This window comes from Clarias gariepinus, chromosome 14 (genome assembly GCF_024256425.1).
Source record: "Clarias gariepinus isolate MV-2021 ecotype Netherlands chromosome 14, CGAR_prim_01v2, whole genome shotgun sequence".
Classification (NCBI taxonomy): domain Eukaryota; kingdom Metazoa; phylum Chordata; class Actinopteri; order Siluriformes; family Clariidae; genus Clarias; species Clarias gariepinus.
Window position 1 is genome coordinate 15599852 of NC_071113.1, and position 21045 is coordinate 15620896.

The following is a 21045-nucleotide window of genomic DNA, read 5'->3' on the forward strand; positions in this document are numbered from 1 at the left end:
GTTGGAGGGTGAGGGGTAAGAGATGAATTAAAATCAAGATCGTTTTTAAAATCACTTTGCGTTTTGCTTTTTTTATGTTTCGTAATAGAATAAGAACTCTGTGACACAGAATCCTTCTGCATCGCAAATCACCACAAATCATCCTAAATCACTGGTACCATGACAGTATCATTGCACAGAGCCATGTTCCTCAGTGGAGCAATAAATAAATATGGGGTCAGAAAGGGGTTAGTTAGTGCAGAAGCATTTCCCTATTCAAGAGCCATTAAGTGATATACTTATTTGACTAATCTTTAATTATTAAACATGCATATATCATCCTGCTAACTACATCAATTATTTTTTCTTTACGACAGGCAACTCAGATTTTTACCATACTGATTATTTACTTATTCCTTGTTAAATTAATTTAATAATAAAAAACAAATACATGCACAATCTTGCCAATTTTTCCAAACAGGTCTGACGGATAATTTTGTAAGGATTTTCTACAGGATAGAAGGTCGAACACACAGCCTGTAGCCATACTTTGTGCTAAGAACAGGCGCCAACCCCCCTCCTTCACTGTCAGCCCAGTATTGTAGAGCTTTGCTAGAAATATGGCCTCAAGCCCACTGCAGCTCTGAGACAGCCACGCCACACACTACAGATGGATTAGAACTGCAGGTTACAGCTATTCCTATATCTCATCGGCTATAACTCAGGAAGGCAGATTGTCTGTGGTTGAATAATTGCATTTTTTTATTTGAAGTGGTGGAAAATGCTGTAGTGTGTAGGTCAATCTTCCAGGCTTAAGCCTGTTTAGTGACAGCTAATCTTCGAGACAGGTGAAGGGCACAACCCGAGTGCTCCTCTGAGAATTTAATACTGCACGAAGATGCACAATGTTATGCTAAACCTGTTATGCATGGTTTAAAAAAAGGTTATTTCAAAACTGTTCTTCCTTGCAAAAAGAGATAAAAATAGATGTACTGCAGGTACTGTAGAGATGTAGAAAAAAGTCTTATCCAAAGAATATATCTATACAAGCACAAAGACTGGTTTGAATGAACAAGGAAAACAGTGTGCAGATCCAGATCCAGTTGGTTTATAAAATGGGTATGGAGGGATTTGTTTATTGTCATTTATAATGTCTAATGCCTAGGGAAAGTTAAAACAGGAACTAACTTAGGTTATACCACCTACAAAAAAATCTTTTTTTTCTTCATCTTGAAAATTATTAGACACAAAAAAAGTTAATGATGAACTTGAAAGAACAAAGTACTCAGCCCTAAACACTTTTCTTAGGTTGAAAATCCAAATTTAAGTCAATTGATCTATTTTGGACCTGAAATGAATTGCACTAAGGCTAGAATTAATCACACTGAGGTTGAAATTAATCATATTAGAATACTACCAACTTGAAGTGTATCGATTCATTGTTTATCTGAATCGCTTGTATATGACACATGTCAGCAAGCTTACCAACTTATCTGGTAGGAAAGGATTAATCTCACATTTTGTATGTGAATGCATGTTGATACATATCAGGACTTTGTCAAGCAGTGTATGCAATAAAGTAAAAGAGGTTACTGTATGTTAGTAAACATGTACATTGTAGAGTGGGGTGCTCCTCATGGGCTTGTACTGTTTCATTGGGTCCATCTTGTAGAGGTGACGATCAGTGATTAGCAATGCCCGGTTCTCTGCTTTATTGAAGTGGTTGATCTACAGAAGCAGAATTAACATTCATTATAAATTATACAAGAATGGAGAAAAGACATCAATTATGACAGGCATTCAATTCAAACCAGGACTTTTGATGACTTCAAAATGACAAAACATAGTTATGAGAGTAAAAATACCATTAATTGTCCCTTAAAAACATATCCCCTGCTACACTAATGCACTTATCCCAGCATTTCACTAGTGCTTAGATACCACCAAGGTAGAACGTTTTCTCAGTATGTCTGAGCCATGATTGAACTGCCTGATGTCTGAAACGCTGGCCTTCCAGATATCCCTTTAATGGCAAACATGTGGAAATCACCAGGACTGTAAAGGGGATGTGCAGGTAACTCCCATCCAAGTTCCTTTAATGTGCAAGTGGTGTTTGTGAATGATTAAATGTGCAGTTTCCACAGAAAGATACGTCTTTTCTGCAAGTTGAAGACAAGTTATTTGCTGTTTTTTTAAGGAGTGTTCACGAGAATGACGGTGGGCTCCGAGCTACCTTAGCCAGGATTGCCATTCACAAATATTAAAGAAGGTAATTTTTTTAAATTTTAAATTTGCACCAAACATTTCAAATGTTTTACGGCAGCTAAGAGTCTCATCACTGTATTGTGCCTAAAGTCTTTTGTAAAATTCAATCAACTGTGTGACGCCATTTATTATCACAAGTCCTGATATGACTGAACACTCCCCATACAAATACATGATGAAAAGTATGTTGTACCTTACGAACGTTGCAGGAGAAGAGGACCCTCATGAACTTATCTCTTCTCTGCAGCTCACTGGACACCAAGGTGAAGGAAGATGCTGTCTCTGGACTATCCCGCTTCTGAGCGTCAATACACAGTGAAGAATAGTAAAGAACAAAATTAATTCACTATTTTAATACAATTTTTCTCTTTTATTATTAAATGCCTTCATTAATCCAACACTGACCAAGTAGTTGCCTTCCCAGGCTCTCTGCAGGCCAAGGTCTGCCCTTTGACCCTTCAGACACTCCAGCGTGGCCACTTTAGCCCTGACCTGTAGCATCTCCTCTGGAGACAGATTTTTAATTAGGGTCCAGGCCCACCACCTTCATAACATAGACACAAAAACATGGATTAAAAAAAAATTTACATTTCAATCTAAACAGACTTACAGGTCAGAATTACTCATGAAAGTCCATCAGGAGAAGGTTAAACCCCACTGTTTTTCTTAAATCATTTGCATGGAAACCTTCTACTTTATATATTAGCGTTTTTTATTTTTTTTTATTTAAATGTCATCATAATTGACACCCTTAAAGAACAAGTAAAATTAAAGCAAACAGACTGTCAAACTAGCTCATTATTTATATGCAAGCTTACAGAAACCCTATTGTTTGCTTTGACCAACTATAATGTTGTTCACTTATCAAATCCACACAAATTACAGGAAAACTAAAAAGCCCTCCAACAGAAAAATGAAAGCGTATGGCCAAAGATAATTTAATCTTGTAACACTTTACAGGAAGGAACATATTGCTGTTATCCAAGAGAAGCATTAACAAATCTCAACTGCGGAGGTGTAGCTAATTAGGCTTACATTGTTATGTACAAAATATTGTACTTAAAAGGTAGAAAAGCTAGAAGAAAAACTAATGTTGAATGTGATGCCTCATCTGCAAGCATGCTGCATCTTTTTCTGTAAAAAAATTATATGCCTCAAATACATTTAAACTATAAAAAGAAAGGAAGCTATTGAAGAAAAACTACTGTGGACATTTAACCTTGCTTTTATGTGGCATACTAAGCATAATCTGGCTGCTTTTACCATATAAAAAAAAAATATATATATAAAATATGTAATCATGTACATATCTATCTATCTATGTATCTGTCTATCTATCTGTCCTTCCGCAGAAACGTAAGAGAAATAAGCCTGGGGTCATTTTCTTTAAGAGCTAATGGATGACAGTGGTGGGTAACATATGACATCACAGGCCATGCTCTATGAGTCAAGTTATTACGAGAGTAGAGTAGGTTTTAACCATGAGCTAAAGTCATAATCAACTCCTACGTTACAGCAGAGCACTGACAGAAATTCAGCTCCTGAATTGTTGGCATCTGTGTGTTTTTGAGGCAATGGGATACAGAGTAAAACAGCTCATGTGTTCTGATGTGTACTATGGCTCTGACCTGTTGTAGATGTTTCTCATCGCTTCCTCAAACCTGCGCAGTACTTTGGGAGGTGTGGGCCACTTCACGTGCTTGCCATAGTCCTTCATGCTGCGTACGTTGTGGAAGCGCCGGTTTACCTCTCGGATATAGGACTTGACCTTGTAGCGCTGGTATGCACGCAGAATTATGAATGCAGCCCGCATGCGACGGTAACGCATCCTAGCAATAGTGCCACGCCAAACCTTTAAGAAAATCATAGGAAAAAATTAAAAGGACAACCAATTAATTTTTATAATAATCATAATAAAAGTTAAGATAATGAAAATTGTGCAAGTAAAATAACATACATGCTCACACACACATACACAAACAACAACAAAACAGAAATAAAACAAATTCTGATCTGTGAAGGCCAAACTGTCTAGTCCTTAACTTTAACCTTAACAGTGCAGGGTAATGGATCTTCAGGGAGCTGTTCAGGCTGCTGAGCTCTCAGTACCACTTGGTCCATTCTGTCCACAACCACTTACTCTCTTGCTTGCATGAATGTTTGTATAAAAAGAGACATATTGTTACTTTATTTTATTTTTGGATATTATTTTTTGCACAGCATGAAAAAGCAAGTATAATTGGATAGTCATATCTTGAAATTCTGCTAAAACTATTTACTTGTATTCCAGACTAGATTTCCCTTTCCTCTACTTTTTCAATAATGCAATCATTGATTCAAGCAGCTAAATGCATTTATCCTTGTTTGTATTGTGACCATGACAGAATTTAGGAGGTTAGGGAGTTCGTGCTAGGCCCAAAACTCATTTTTAAAAAGTATTTTAATACTAATGATATTTAAACAATACATGGAATGTAAGATACTAGAGTCCAAAATCATCCAATTACAAAAGTCTTTGCTTGATTTTGTTTTTAAAAGACATTAGTTATCCAAACTACTAATGTGGTGATTTTGCTGATTTCCTAAAGCGCTATAGCCCATGCCAAGCACTGAACTGCAATAGTATTTAAGAGACCATTATGAAATTGTCTTATTGGTGGTATATACAGTAAATATACTTGTTTAGTCTGATTTTTGGGCAGTTACTACAAAAATATTACATGTTTAATCTGATCTATGTTAAATCTATTACTATACTGAAGAAAACCATTTGCGGGTCCATGTATTTAAATTAATGCAAGAATTATTTATAATGCATCTTCATATATTAATATAATGTCAATGTTGCTACAAAAAGTTTGCAGGTATTCATATTTAATGATTTGTTTTTTTGGGTGCTTCCCACAAGGGGTTAACAGAGCAGACCCTTGGAGCCGCACACAACTTGGCACATGTTTTATGACAGATGCCCTTCCTGACACAACTCTCCCATTTTATCTGGGCTTGGGACCGGCACTGCATCCAGTGGCTGGGGTTTGGGCACTGACTGGGAATCGAATTCGGGCCTTCCGCATGGCAGAAATGGCACCTATCTTTGAGCCTCCAATGCCCAGTATTTGTATTTTATGTGTGTATTTTATATGCATATGCATGGCTGTAAAGAAAAAAAATATATATAGTACAAGACAGACCAGTTTTCAGATGGAACAAAAAAAAAAATCTAATGTACGCTTCTGGGATTTGCATAAAAATAGAAAGAAGCGAGGGTGACAAAATTACCAGAAGAACTCATTCTCCAGCAAGCTCAGTAAAACCTAACAACTATTTTACTTACAGTCTAATACTGTGCAAAAGTCTTGGGCACATACAAAAATATGGCATAAGCAAAAAATGCTTTTGAAAACATTTCTGCATAAAAGAAACTTTTATAAAAAGCCTTAAAGAGTAATAAAATAAACAGACAATATTTGGAGTGAAAACTCATTGCTTGAAATCAGGAATTTTAGACTGTACTATATTTTTTTCCTTTTCAGCCATGCATATATTCTCCTCTAATGTTATTTATGTATACATTTTTAAGTTATATATGGAAATATTGCATGATTTTGTACATAATTATGCGGACATGATAAATGTATATAACAAAATTGGTACAGCATATAATATGGTGCCCAAGACTTTTGCACAGTACTGTATTATGTGAGTTTTTTATAAACTTGTCATTATGTCCTTATTTACGTTATCCCATCTTTGGCAATAATATGTGATAAACACCTTTTTTACTTGTTTTGTCAAATGATTTTTCTCTGACACACAAGTTTGTATCAAAACATTTAATTTGAAAAACTGTATAAAACCTTATTTTATAACTTACATATAAAAAAACATGGACACATTTTTAAGAAAAAAAAATTAACAAGCCAATCACATCGCTTCATTCGGTCAAATGATTAGCAAAGCAGATGCTATTCTGACTTCACAGAATAGTGGCTGCTGTAAGTAAGGTAAAGACAAATATTAGGGAGCTGTTTAAAGTAAAATTAAAACTGGGAGAGGAGGAGGCAGATGATGCTGTGAACTGAGGTTTTTGTATTGTTTATAAATTTTTCATGATTTTTAACAATCTTTGTGAATAACAAGTTTTTTTTATGTGAACTTTTTTTTTTTTTGCCTTGATCTAATTTCTTGCCAGTACTTTATGTTTGTCTCACTACAAAATCACAATCAAAGCATGGGTTTGCTATATTTTGCAATTACAACTCAATCAACATATTATGCATACCAAGTTGCATATGTAAACAACCACAAACACAACTGCAAGCTAATTTATCCATTGTGCAAAAACTGTGGGAGATGAAGTTAACTTTTTGCAAAATCATACAAAATGTACACTGATGTAACCCAAACAAATTTAGCAAAATATTTTGCCATTTGGGCTTTTTAACACCCCTTTGACTCAGAAAAAACATGCTCAACATATTCTCTATTAAATTGCAATACTTCTTGCTTCTGTTGCAAAACAGTTTTTTCTTTTGCAAAAATTGCAAAAATATCTACTTCTCAGATTTACATATTTTGCTGCCTTTAATTCTGAATTCTGCCCTTAATTTAAACATGTTGATCCATTAAACATTTTGTTCAGTGTAACTGTATTACATTTCAACATTTTAAAGTACTGCATAAAAATATACATAAATACATAAAGAATAATGATTTCGAATATGCAAAGGCATTAGTACTCATTCCTGCAAAAAAAATGATTTCACCTTTCACTACCTAAATGAGTAGATTTGGAAGTCTCATGAGAAGGAAAGATTGCAAATAGGAAACTCTACTTGTCATCATTTCATTTAAAGCTCATCTTTTGTTTGTCCTATTACACAGAATTAGGCTTTTGTTGTAGAAACCAATCAGTACTCAAGTAATAACCCATTTGCATTGTTAAATTTAAATTTGAAAATAAAAGATCAAAACTGGTTGGTGGATCAATCATGCTTTGATTTCTAATATGTGAAACCATTTTTCCATGGGGAAAAAATAAAAACAGTCCTGCCACAGTACGGCATGCATGGGAGGCAAAAGTGTGTTACTGCTGTAACAAACAATTAGTCTAATTATTAACCAACCAATCGCTATGTGCTAAAAATGTGATCTATTTGTCATGATGCAGGTCAATGACAGCTAAATGCTGTTATGAGTTATGTTCTGCTTTGACAACTGAATGTAGTTCTAGATTTGCTTTTGACAAAAAAAGAGAATAATTAAAAACGTCAAAATAATCCATTGCTGCCATTAAAACTTACTTACTGGTTATTTACTTCTGTTTAAAAGAGCATTGTACAGTAGGTTTTCTTAGCAGTTGGATTGCATTTTGAAAATTATTCTCATCCTTTACATCTGCGTGCTAGTCTCAGTCAGTGCTAATATAACACCCATCTTTATGAGACTTCTATAAGGCCTATAATAAGATTAAATAGGCTAATAGAGATTGCAGAGAAAACTGCAATCTCTCTCTCTCTCTCTCTATGCCTCTCCTGTACGCGTGCCTCTCCCTCATCGGAGATCGGTGTGAGTCACTGCTCCACACAGTACAATCCAAACTGGTGACACAGTCACGCTACATCACATCTGTTCCTGACACTCCTGTCATAATATTTTCTGTTCAAATCTGATATACCGCGATACTCTTCTCATTTTAAATTGAAAGTTTCGAGCCGGATACTCGTTGCTTGAGCACCAAGTCTGTGTTGACAATCGAGGAGACATTTAAACAGGAGTGTATCCAGACGGGCTGCACCCAGGGGAATGTGGGTAAATTAGGCCAGGAGCAGCCCCGGTTCCCCCTCCCCTCCTATAAGCCAGTGAGACTGGTGTGTTAACTACTTGGACATACTGCTGCATTGCTTCTCTGTGCTTTTATGCTTCAAATTTACAGCAAGGCTGCAGAAGTCTCACAGCAATAATGTGTGACAGATTGCTATGCTAACTAGCTCTGGTGTGCTTCTTAATTGACTTATTGGCTGAGAAGACATAATAATAGCCAGTTAGCCTGTTGTTATACATCTGGTTGCATTCTTAGGAATCAATATAATTTCACAAAATTTTATGATTACAAATAACCACTGTAAATTTTTCTTTCTTGGTTCACAAAGGAACTGCGACTCTTAACATAAGCCTTTATGCGCTATGTGCTTTTTAAATTCAGGTGTCACTAGACAGTTACAGATGACTGAGAAAATGCATGCTGGCTTATCATTAATCAGCCGGACAGCCATGCAGTGCAGCAAAACCACCCCCACAATCAGGAGTCAAATCCAAGCACACAATTCCTACACGTGTGATACCTCCTGGGGAATAGCTGTGGTTCTCCGCAAAACACTTGATGCAAGGGTTTAGGCCTGATAGCATCACAATCTGACAGTGTGACATGGTTTAGTACAGTCACAACAGAATCCTAACCCTAATCACCAGAGACTCAGGAAAGAAAGGGGAAGAGCAGGAAAGAAATCGTTCTGTTTTCATAAATCAATATTGCAGGGCTGAGCTGCATGCAACTGTGAAGGAGACCACCGTTTTTTTTCCTGTGACCTCTAAACAGAATGCTGGCATGAGGTTTTGTGTGTGTGTGTTTGTGTGTGTGTGGGGGGGGGCTGTCATTACTGCAACAGCATGGCCACTGACGTAACTGTCACTGCCTCCACAGCCACCTAAACACTGTTCTCTCTCTTTTCTGACACAAATAGTAATTAGTCATATGCCCAATTGGAATCGGTGTACTTTCATTTTTGACAAATGTTAAAATCATAACCACTATTGGGTTTTTACTAAGAAGTCTTTATTTGTATTGTGTCATAAGATAGACATGACACTCAACATCCCATAAACTATAAAAGTCAATGTTTGATGCTGTTTGACAAAATATTTCACATAGAACTAAAATCAGAAAGTCACGAAGTGTTGATTAACTACTGACATTGAGCAACTGGCACTGAGCCTCAAGAGATCGCATTTAAAACTATTATTAAAAACTATTTTAATCTCTCAGTGGGTTATTCAGCAGACCTTGAGAGGTGCTCATTGAATAGGCTATTTCATTGATTAGGGTTAGCACCTTTTCTTTTTCGCTTATAGTCAGTCATGACAGACTGTGAAATTAGACACGGCGTACAGATTCAAAAGTGAGGGGGAGAAGTAAAAAACAAATAAAAAAGGGTAAATTATTTACCAGGGTAAATCATTTTAAATCTAAATTATTCATCATGGTAAATAATTTTATCTTCATATATTTAACAGACCCAAGTATTTAAAGTATACAATTCATTTTTATAAAGTACACTTAAGCATACTGCTAAATAAGCTGGACTATTCATTAAAAAATGAAGCTTCTATTATAATCTGCGACTTAAATATTCTCCTCTGAAAAAGTAAGGACCGGTCACTGGGGCAGGAACAGTATAAATGAAAAATGAATACAAAATAAATAAATAAAAATAATAATCTTCATAATTTCTTGGTGTGGCAATTCATGTATCGCCACGCTGACTGCAAAATTGACTTAATTTTTTTTTTTCTACGTTCCACTGCCCATGGTAAAATGCTGCAGTCGATATATAATCCTCAAGGTGGCGCACTTTTAATTGTTCAACCAATTGGCAATCAGCATAGCATCCTGTGTTCTACAAGCAAGTTTGTTTAAAACTGTAACTTCATCTTTGAAAAAGTTCTCAGTAGTGAAACACATCTAATTCTACAGAGACATAAATAAATGAATAATTAAAATGCCTGCACTTCAAACAGAGACTTAATCCTGTAGGGACACCAGTAAAATCTTGGGCAGAGAGCTTAATTAGTTGTGTTAAATTTTATTATTTGTTAACATCTTGTGTTTTGTTTTATGCCGCTAAGAACTTAAATTTGATCGTGTCAACGCTAGCATTATCAAGTTCTAATTGTTGTCCTTGTAATGAATGAATGTTTCAATCAATTGAAAATGGAAAGCCAATACAAACACATGTGCTTTAACAGAAATGTAAGATATCAAGCATGACATTGCATTTTAATGAATTTGCTTTATGTTCGTTGAGACCCCCCTATAGCCTAGCTACATAGATAGGAAGCTAATCTGTACACTTAGCAAACAGTATTATCAGTAAGACCTATAGACCTAGGGTAAATTTACCTGGGTTTTACTCCACTACTTGGCAACTGAAAGCAACTCTTTTGTGAGTACTTTAAATTAAATCCTAATCTTATCTGGCAATATCTGTTGGAGACCATTTTATTTTTAAGCTATTAACATCTGATTCTACAGCTGCAAGGCACCATTAACATCATGCGTCACTATATACAGTATATATATATATATACAGTATATATATATATATATATATATATATATATATATATATATATATATATTTGTATGCTACCCACTGCAATATTTTTTATTAAGTCTTCAAAAAGAAAATGTTTATTGAACATTTGTCCATCCAGGCTATAACTAAGCTATAAAAGTCATCTGACTTCATGTTATTGCGACATAATGCTGCTGAGCTCAGACCTGAGTGATCCAAACCTCCTGAGTGATACTCCCAGGGGACTCGGGGCAATAGGAGGGGAACATCCTGGACACCTTAATAATCTAGTGCAGAGCACACAACCATACACACACACACACACACACACACACACACTGTACATACGCACACACATACACACACACTACTGGCAATTTGAAAATGCGAATAAGCCTAATTTGCATGTTTTTGGACTGTATGAGAAAATCAGCGCACTCACACCTGAGATGGGGTTTAAATCCTTAACCTTGCTAGTGCAACCCCACAGTGCTCATCACTAGTCTCCTGGATAATACCCAACATGAAATATATTTATTATATTTCTTATTTTAATATATATATATATATATATATATATATATATATATATATATATATATATATATATTCTTATTTTAATATATTGAGTGGTGAGACCAGCGATAGTGGTGAGACCAGCAATGCTCTACGGCTTAGAGACAGTGGCGCTGAAGAAAAGACAGGAGGCAGAGTTGGAGGTAGCAGAGCTGAAGATGTTGAGGTTCTCTTTGGGAGTGACAAGAATGGATAGGATCAAGAGTTTATCAGAGGGACAACCCATGTTAGATGTTTTGGAGATAAAGTCAGAGAGGCCAGATTGAGGTGGTTTGGACATGTTCAGAGGAAAGATTGTGAATATATCGGTAGAAGGATGCTGAGGTTGGAACTGCCAGGCAGGAGGTCTAGAGGAAGACCAAAGAGGAGATTTATGGATGCAGTGAGAGAGGACATGAAGTTAGCTGGTGTGAGAGAAGAGGATGCAGAGGATAGAGTTAGATGGAGACAAATGGTTCGCCGTGGCGACCCCTGAAAGGGAACAGCCGAAAGACAAAGAAGAAGATGAAATATATTTAATAGTAATTTTACAAAGAAATGCTTCTTTAAATAAAGTTCTACAGATAAATTCGACAAGTAAGGGGCTTTTGGGTTTAAAATGTCATATTTAAAATCTTTGAAAAAAAAAGAAAAAAAAGAAAGCCTTCATAGGTTTCTGAATAAACAGAAAACAGATCAGGATGAGCCAATTTCTTCAGTCATGCTGCTCAGAGCATTTAGATTCAATATACATTGAGATATACCTATTTAACTTTAATTGTTGTATGGTAAATTTATGATATTGAACTATATATAATCTTGTATTTATGATCATTATTCATAAACCTCTATGCATAAACCTTTGTCACTGAAACAATCATTGTAACACAGAAGTTAATTAAAAGATTAGCATAAAAAAAAACAAAGCTTTTAGAGAACTACAGGCTGACATTCCATGTGATGTGGACAGCCAGCATAAACATATAAATGAATAATTTAAAATAGAAAAGGATTAATGAATAATGCAGATGATGTTTGTATTTGGTATCAACTAATCAATTTTGCTAATCAATTTTTTTTTTCTTTTTTCAAAACCATACAAGATGGGTATTAGTTTTGCGAGTCTTTGAGCATTGGGAGCAGAACAGAAGAGGAACAGCTCAGGGACGATTGGAATGGCACAGTAAAATATGCTGTGAAGAAGCAGTGAATTGAGACAAACTGAAGGTCAGAGCGAGGAGGATGTTTATGCAAATCACATCTCTTTTAGCTCAGAGCTCTCTTGCTTGGTTGTAGGACTGAGAATAGATGCAAGATCTAAATATCCTTGGGGGCTTATTCTTAATCAAAAGAGAAAAATCGATTTTTAACAAATGACAGCTACTCTGTGAGCCTGTATATTTTTGTCAGTGAGCTTGTTATGGGGGATGTGAGCTGTGGCACAGATTCTGCCAACACTAGTACTCCTGACATGGAGGATTTTAGTCTGGTACGTGTTAATAAAAGGACAGATGATCTCACACTGACAACACACAGAAAAAGACAGAGGAAGAAGCATAGAGAGACATCATGCAATGGCCTTTTGTGTAATTGTGTGTGTTCAGCACCTCAGTGCCCATCACTCAGCTCAGGCACCGATATTACACTCTGTTGAGATAGCTATTGCCTGGGGGTGAACAGCGTGCTTAATAAAGTGGCATTGTCCCTGAAGATGGGTCATTACCTTACGGGAGAAGGTAAAGCACAGCGATGTCAAGCCAATATCTTTGTTCGTGAGCCACAGCATTGTTGTGTCAATACAAAGGTCATACAATCAGTTTCAGATATTGGCAGAGGGCAGATTCAACATTTTGATGTCTGCTACTACAGGTTTATGGACAGCCATATTACAAAGTCATGTACAGGAAAACTAGGGAACTACCAGAGAAGATATATATATTAATAAAATGATAACCAGATGAAGATGCTCGGTTACAGACTCTGCATCTCAGTTGGATAAAGCAGGATAACAAGAGTAAAAGTGAAGTTTGCAATGTGTAATAATTATAGGGTGAAATTTGGAAAAGTGGAAGACTTTCTTTTACTTTACATGACACCTGCATAAAAAGCTTAAAATTTCCCTTGCAAAGATCAAAGGCAAAAAAAAAAAGAAATCACTGATTAATATACAAGTAAAAATACAGGCTCGATAAAAAGTGCCCTACTTTTACCAGTATTATCCCTACAAGTTTTAAAATATCACTGAAAGACAATGATGTGCAGTATTGTCATACAGTTACTAATGCTTTATGCTTCTGCTTACATTTCTGTTTAGGTCTCTGTTCTCATTTTCACTAGGTTAGATTTATACTTATTTTTAACTACGATTATGCAAGCAGCAGCATGGATTCAACTTTTTCAACTATTCAAGCATCTTCGTTAGGTTATGCTCTCACCTTCTGTAGAAAAAGGACAATCCTCTGCACCATCTGGGCTCTTCGCTCCTCCAGGCTAAAGATGGTGCGTGGTGTACGGATAAACACTTTGGTCTTGCCATAAGCCACATCATGCTCAAACCCACATCCTTGCAGCAAACGTCTCACTGCCTCCTGATCTGAGGGCAGGTCATGGTTCGGCCATGTGAACTCAGAGATCATCTTATACCTGAAAGAAAGGGATAGCAGTGAAAAGGTTAACCAATCAAATTATAGGCATCAAATATGCATCCACCTTCAAATATGAAATCTTTTGAAAAAGGATTTGTGGGGGCTAAAGCAGATATCAGCTTCAGTGCTTTATTCAATTAAATCATTTGCATGGGTGAAATGGCACTTAGAATCTTTGGGATGGCGGTTCCAATAATTATGCATGAACCAAAACCAATACAGGAGTGAATGTACCAGCGAGGGCCTAGACTTTAAACTCACTAAATGTCTGAGAGACCAGAAAACTGTCATTTGATATTCCACTGACATTGACATTTCACATGCTATTCTAAAGAGAATGAGACATTATATTACATAAGAGAAAAGGAATCGAATCCTGGTTGTACAAAGCTGTCTAAACTAAATAGGTCGAGGGTGCTTCTCAAATTGAGTTATAGGTCTAAACACTAAATTGACTTAGCCTATTATATTGATTCAGTTATTTATCCTTAATGTGCTGTATTTACAAAAATATTGAGAACTCATTTGGGAAAAAAACTAGATAGTGGTGATTCATAATAGAATAAAATCAGGATATTTTTTCACATAGCGGATGCTTACCTCTGTAAGAAGCGAGGGTACGTTTGACGGTTAGCAAAGCCAGCACGACGCACACGTACATTCTCCAGCAGGCCTAAATACTCTACTTGGTGCTTACAGCGTTCATACTCAAACAGCAGTGGGGACTTCATGTCATTAGGTTTGATGCATCGCACATAGTAGGGTTCCTGTAGACACCACCAAGTGGATGACAGACAAAGCATTAGTGTCCATGCATTCACTTCCTTAACAACCAAGCAGGTACAACCACTCTCTAAAGTCTGACCTTAGAGGCCAAGTTCTCCACCAGTGAGATCATTGAGCTCTTGAAGAGTGTGGCTGCGGTGAGAGGACGCTTGGTGACCTCCGTGATGCTCAACTTTCCTTCTGGCCACATGGCCTTCAGAACAGGGTTCGAGCTGCAGCACAAGTTATAACAGTCAAATGAAAGCAAAGCAGGCATCCTGGAAATGATTAACTGTGCAGACTGGTAAGGATATCGACCTGTTGTATAACAGCCGCTTGAAGTCCTGAAAAAGGGTGTCCTTGTTCTTGTCCATGAAGCCCACCACAGAGTAGCTGGCAAAGAAAGATTTAGAACACAGTGAGACATTAGTTTAAAAATTCTATAAATAGACGCACAAAATGAGAGCTTTTAAGCTTTCCCTTCAATGCAAAAACATTATAGACGTACAGTATCTGACGCCTAAGCTGAGAAAATGAAAGGAGCTGGGTGGCAGATTTATTTGCCACTCAATCTCAGAGTTCTAAGTGCTACACATTAAGTGTTTCAGACGCCTGAGAAGAGAACAGTATCATGCTGATGACTCACAGAGTGCTCTATTTTTCATGCACTTTCACTAAGAGAGGTATTTTTAGCACCATTTCTAATACACATGCAGTACACATTAAGTGCTAACTCGGCCAGGTATTGAAAAAGGCAAAATTATGAATACAGACAGCTTACAGTTTGGGTTCCTGAGACCTTGCCTTATGAAAAGAAAATCAAGACGGGTGCCAAATTAAAGAAAGAAACTGGAGGCCCATTGCCATTGATTTGGAATGACTTTAGTCTACTTGTCTCCTTAACTCTACCTACAACAGTGAAGGGAGTTTGGTAGAGCCGAAAAAACAGGGAAATGTGCAGGACAGGGCTACAGAGGGTATTCCAGGACCTGGGTCATAGGGTCGGTGCAAATTAATAGTTATTCCGACTGATAACCTGCATCTTACTTCTATCCTGATGGGAGTGCTCTAGATCTTAGCTCTAGATCTTTCATCCTTAGAAAACATGGGCTCACTGAATGATTTGATGAATATGCAAATGTTGTAAAGCATATGCTATAGCTCTCACAGTCACTCATGCAACTTTTTGTTTGTTGTGATGGCCGGATAACATCACTGTCCATCACCATCAACAAAACAGCAATTGAGGAAATACATTTTATATGAATTACAATAACTTTATTACTTTACCATGTCAGTGCACACTGGTTTTCCAGTCTGTATAATGTTACCATCCATCCCAACATTATTCATACTTTAGTGATTTTTTCTTTAGCAGTATTTAGTTAGTAATAACACTTAACTTGCCAATCCTCCTAGAGAAACTAGGAGGATAAGGCACTTAAGCTTTATTCATGTCTACTTACTCCACGTCACCAGCATAGTGGCGAATGCGAAAGTCTCGATCAAACTCGAGGCTCTTGTCGGTGGGAGTGAGCTGTAAAGAGACAAATTTAAAAGAAGGGATAAATATTGCTTTTCATTGTTTTATGACCATTAATTTTGTGCAAGATATGGTAAGACATACTGTAACATGACTTTAAGGTAGTGTATTAGTTAAAGGCACAAAAACACCTGAAGATCACAGTGCAAAAAGAAGAAAGCCACAGAGACTTGCATAGGAACAGAGGAAGTGATGATGAATCCCGAAGGCCTGAAAGAGAGGCCTGTAATTTTCATCATGGGTATACCTCAACATGATGGACAAAAAAAAAAGAAAAATAAATCGAGAAAATCACATGGTAGGACTTTTAATGAATTAATTTGCAAATTATGGTGGAAAATAAGAGATTCATGACACTGTCATTATGAGCTGAAAAGAGACTGTGTCTCTCTGTGTCATGAAACAAAATTTTATCTCAATACTTTGTTATATACCTTTGTTGGCAATAACAGGTCAACCGTTTTTAAAACATGATAAAAGTCTGCAATATGTGGCATTAAACAAACATGCTGAGAAGACGTCATACTGTATAAATATGCAAGAAAAATGGGTTTGAAAGGCAGAAAGGTATCCAAAAGATTAGTCTTAGCCCCAGTTAAACTTATGGATTATCTAATATCTTTTGTGCACTTTTCTGTCGACAGGTTCCAGAATCCTGAGAATCCTGCTGTATTGTAGTGTATGCTGGTTCTAAAGAGAAGATTATTGAATGTGTTTTGATTGAAACAGAAGCAAGTAAACATTGCCGGTCTGTTGTGAGTAACAGAGTCTTGTTTAGTGATGAAGCATACAAACCTTTCTAGCAAACTGTCAACACAATTATAAATTACTGTAAGAAATAGTATATAAAAGGGAATAGCTAAACGGCTTGATAAAATAGCAGTAGACTCTATAATACAAACAAAATAAGGCATTAAATAAGTGCTCCTTCACTAAGAGGAACATTGCATGTTATATACACTGATGGGGTTCCTTAAGGGTTTTTCCCTCCTTAAGGATGACATCAGGGAGGAGTGGCTTGGCAGGTGGGACTACAGGGAGGACACACAGCCATTCACACAACTCTCAACATTAAAAGATGAAACACGGTTTTTGGCAATGACACAGCTATATTTGCAATTTTTTTATTTATTTTTTTTAATATCACCAATTGCTATTTGCTTTTTCTGCCAGTACTGTAGCTTAAGTGTCCTTTACTAAAGTGGATTGTAAGTTCAGTGTTATTTGGAAAATATCACTGCTCTTGACCCACCAGGAAATTGCACTGCACAATAAATTTTGATAAAATTGAATTTATGACAAGCACTGCATCTTATGCAACAGCAATGCCATCCTCCTCCTAAATACAACAAAACGGGAGCAAAGCAGAACAAAGAGTGAAGATGCAGAAGGTGTTGTAGGTTTATATATACATCATTCTTTTTCTCAGTCCTAGCATATTCCTTGCTGCTGTCTTGTTCTGCTGCAAAGCATCACTGGCACACGTCTGGTGTCTGTTTGGCCAAACCGCAGCAGACTGTAAGCTTATTTCTGAGGGTGCAGAGCAAGCTCTCATCAGAAGCAGTGGCACTACTTTTCAGAGCACTTCACAGAAAGTGGGACAATCAAGGAGCTGAGTAAAGTCCAATATATAAACACCAATGGGAAGGATACCAAAAGACAGATTTTCAATGAAATTTTCAATGAAAATAAGAAGCCTTGTGGATTATTTATATGTCTGAAGGCCAGAGCCAGATCACATTTCTTTTCTTTGCCCTCCCATCCCATCTGCCTGCACGGCTCAGACAACTTCACGGCTGGCCAGCAAAGGCCAGGCTTCAGCTGGATCAGACAGAGCTTTCTGAGCAACCTGCTGAGGTTCCTTCCTCGCCAAATCTATCTCAGTCACAATCTGACATGCATGCATGCATGCACGCACACACGCACACATGTACACGTACACACACACACACAGTATATAAACAAAGAACATCAAAGTTTATGAGTACAGTGCAGATGCACAATGCCAGACAAAAAAGAATGAGAGGACACTGATAGAGTTAAGTCAAACAGTGTAAACAGGGAAACGTGAAAAAGGAGAAGAAAGGTTTTGCACTTCATCTAAATGTAAACAGCATCCTTAACACAATGCCTCCAAGCCACTAACACACCCTGTTTTTTGTCAATTCAAAAAGAATATACAAGTGACATGTAACAGCTGAGTGAGAGAAGAATACTTCCCAAGTACACGGCTATATTAAAAATCAGAAAAAACATTTTACATGATATTTTATGTATTCAGCATTCCGGTTATTTTTATTTTTTTTATGTCAGAGTTTGTGTAGTGTAAAAATCAAATACGTGAATTATGTTCAGCAGACATGTTTTCCTAAATTGCAAAAAAAAAAAAAAAGTGAGCACAGCTTTAAGGTTGTGTCTTAAAGGATCAGCCAGGCCCAGCAATTCCCCCACCCCCTCCAGCTCCACTGCCACCCCCAACAGTGTGCCATTCTGCCCACCACCTGTGCGTTTTTCAGCAGCAGGATGATTACGATGGCACCAGAATATATTCAGAACCTTCAGAACTCAAAACCTTCAATACAAATAATCATCTGATTACAGACATGATGCTTGTTTTAATTCCAGTTCTCAACTAGAAAAAGCAAATCTCTCTAGCTAGGGTAGGACCAATCAAAACAACCATTTTATCTGAACCACAAAGCAGATGCCAAATCAGTTTGAAAAACATACTATCTCACATACATATTATCTCAGAATTAGAATCTCGGTTACTTGCTTCTCTGCAGATTTTGTGATTTTAGTGCTTTTAACAATAAGAATTATCACAAAGCAGCTTTAAAGAAATTCATATATTTCATTTAATATCATCACTAATGAGCAAGGCTACAGTGGCAGGGAAATACTCTAAAACCACAAGTAATAACTATCCATGTACACTGCCCCATCACCACCTGGATTTAACAAAGCAAATAAATAAGATCAATTCATTGGATAATTATTAAATGATTAATATGTCAGAAGACATATCCCCTGGGCATGGCAAAAATGTTTCTCGGTTTCAGAAGGGTCAAAGTATTGGTCTGCATCAAGCAAAGAAAACAACTAAGGATATTTAATTAAACATTTGGTGAAATCAAATCAAAAACAAAACAACAGTCGAACTCACTATGTTTAATAGCAAATATAAGAGGATTTCCACATGCACAATGTGAAGAGAACTCAAGGGACTGGGACTAAACAGCTGTGCAGCTTTAAGAAAATCACTTATCAGTGAGGCTGGAAAAAAATGGAAAAAAAGGCCTCAATTCAGGAGCATAAGAATTAAAAAAAAAGAAAAAAGATCCTGTGGTCCAATAAGTCCAGATTTACCTTTAATGACCTAGTTCATATCCTATAATCCTGAAGGGAGCAGTATTATGATGTGGGGTTACTTCTGCAGATGAGGTCATTAGAGCATGGATTTTTTTCCTTCCCTGATGACACAGGCATATTCCAAGGTGACGATGCCAGGATTTATCGAGCTAAAATTGTGAAAGAGTGGTTCAGGGAGACTAAGACATCATTTATGTTTTTCTGTAAAATCCTTTCCATTGCTGTGAGACTGCAGTCTCAATAGATCCCATTGGTTGGCAGTGAGATCAGTATAGAGCCAGATACAAGGGGGTCTTCCAATGATTATTTTCACATATGAATTGTCCATCACAGAGTCCATACAGTAACTTAACCCCTTTGAGACTGAATGGGATGTGCTGGGGAAGGCTTTTACATAGGACTTTGACTCTTCCATTATCAATACAAGATCTTTAAAAGATAAATTAATGTGACTCTGGATGGAAGTAGGTATATGGATAGGAACATGGTGAAAGAGGTTCACCTGTAAATGCATTACTAGATCCACCAGCAGAGGCCAGTACAGTTAGTGTAGCAGACATTTTTACTGTTAAAAATAACAAGGATAATATGACTAGCTCCTACATACACTTACCCAACCCATTTAGTGTCTGAACGTCCTTTCCATAAAAACATTTGTTTGAATACACAGCAGTTATCACTCACTTATCTTTTTTTGGCATTATTATGTAAATACACAAATCAGGAAAGCCATAATAAAACTGGGCAAAAAAATCCTTAACCTATTAGACATTAAAAACGTGTACTAAGTGGCTACTACATTTTGAACCGCTCTCTAAATTTATAATTAAAAAACCCATTAATCCTCAAAATGTGTGATTAATGAAGTAAGATGTTTTTACAGATGGTAAATCTTTCCCCAAAACACAAAGACACATTAGCACATCCATGTGTCTAGTTCCATAGAACAAACATTAAAAATCTGTTGCAAAGAGTCATTAAAATCATGTTCTGCAACACAGTGAAAGCATATGTTTTCACACCCCACATAGTAAACAGCAATACTATTTTCCCATGATTTAGTGGTTTAATAAGTGGTTCTCTGGTGGCTCTATCATACCCAATGCAGCTCAGAAATCAGCCACTAATGGGCTTCACTGGGCTGCCCTGTCTAATTAAAGCTTTGTGAGTTAATGAGCATGCTCTCGCTTCCATCCAGCCATCTGCAACGGTAGACCCTGTCACACGCCTGCACCTTCACTCACCATGTCCTCAGGGAAAGGAAAAAAGAACAGAGCAACATGGAAACGCATGGGAGGACTGATGCCCACCCACCTTTCCGCAAATATAGAATCCTTGCGTGAACGTCTGTGTCAGCAAATCACTATAATTAAGAGCTGCTGGGAAGCAAGGCATTAAAATAACGCACATCTGGGATGATCAAAGCTAATGTGGAGGGTCAGAGTAAGACTGTGGGAGACACTGAGAACATGGTGAACATTTTTAAAAGAAAAAAAAACAGAGTACTGTATTTCAGCTCAATAAGGATTAGAAAAACAGGCTATTGTGACCGAGTACATATCTAATG

The 21045-nt window shown here is 36.8% G+C and overlaps 1 protein-coding gene across 1 annotated transcript in view; it reads right to left on the minus strand.

The window, feature by feature from the left end:
* The window catches only part of myo1d (myosin 1D), a 73764-nt gene that overhangs the window by 16096 nt on the left and 36623 nt on the right, over positions 1 to 21045 (minus strand). Inside the window, exons 12-20 of the mRNA XM_053511618.1 lie at positions 16030 to 16100; positions 14882 to 14956; positions 14664 to 14796; positions 14399 to 14565; positions 13589 to 13796; positions 3873 to 4096; positions 2650 to 2788; positions 2438 to 2542; positions 1594 to 1707 (exon numbers count right to left, since the gene is read on the minus strand). Of these exons, the coding sequence (XP_053367593.1) occupies positions 1594 to 1707; positions 2438 to 2542; positions 2650 to 2788; positions 3873 to 4096; positions 13589 to 13796; positions 14399 to 14565; positions 14664 to 14796; positions 14882 to 14956; positions 16030 to 16100 (1236 nt within the window). The remainder of the gene's footprint in view (positions 1 to 1593; positions 1708 to 2437; positions 2543 to 2649; positions 2789 to 3872; positions 4097 to 13588; positions 13797 to 14398; positions 14566 to 14663; positions 14797 to 14881; positions 14957 to 16029; positions 16101 to 21045) is intronic.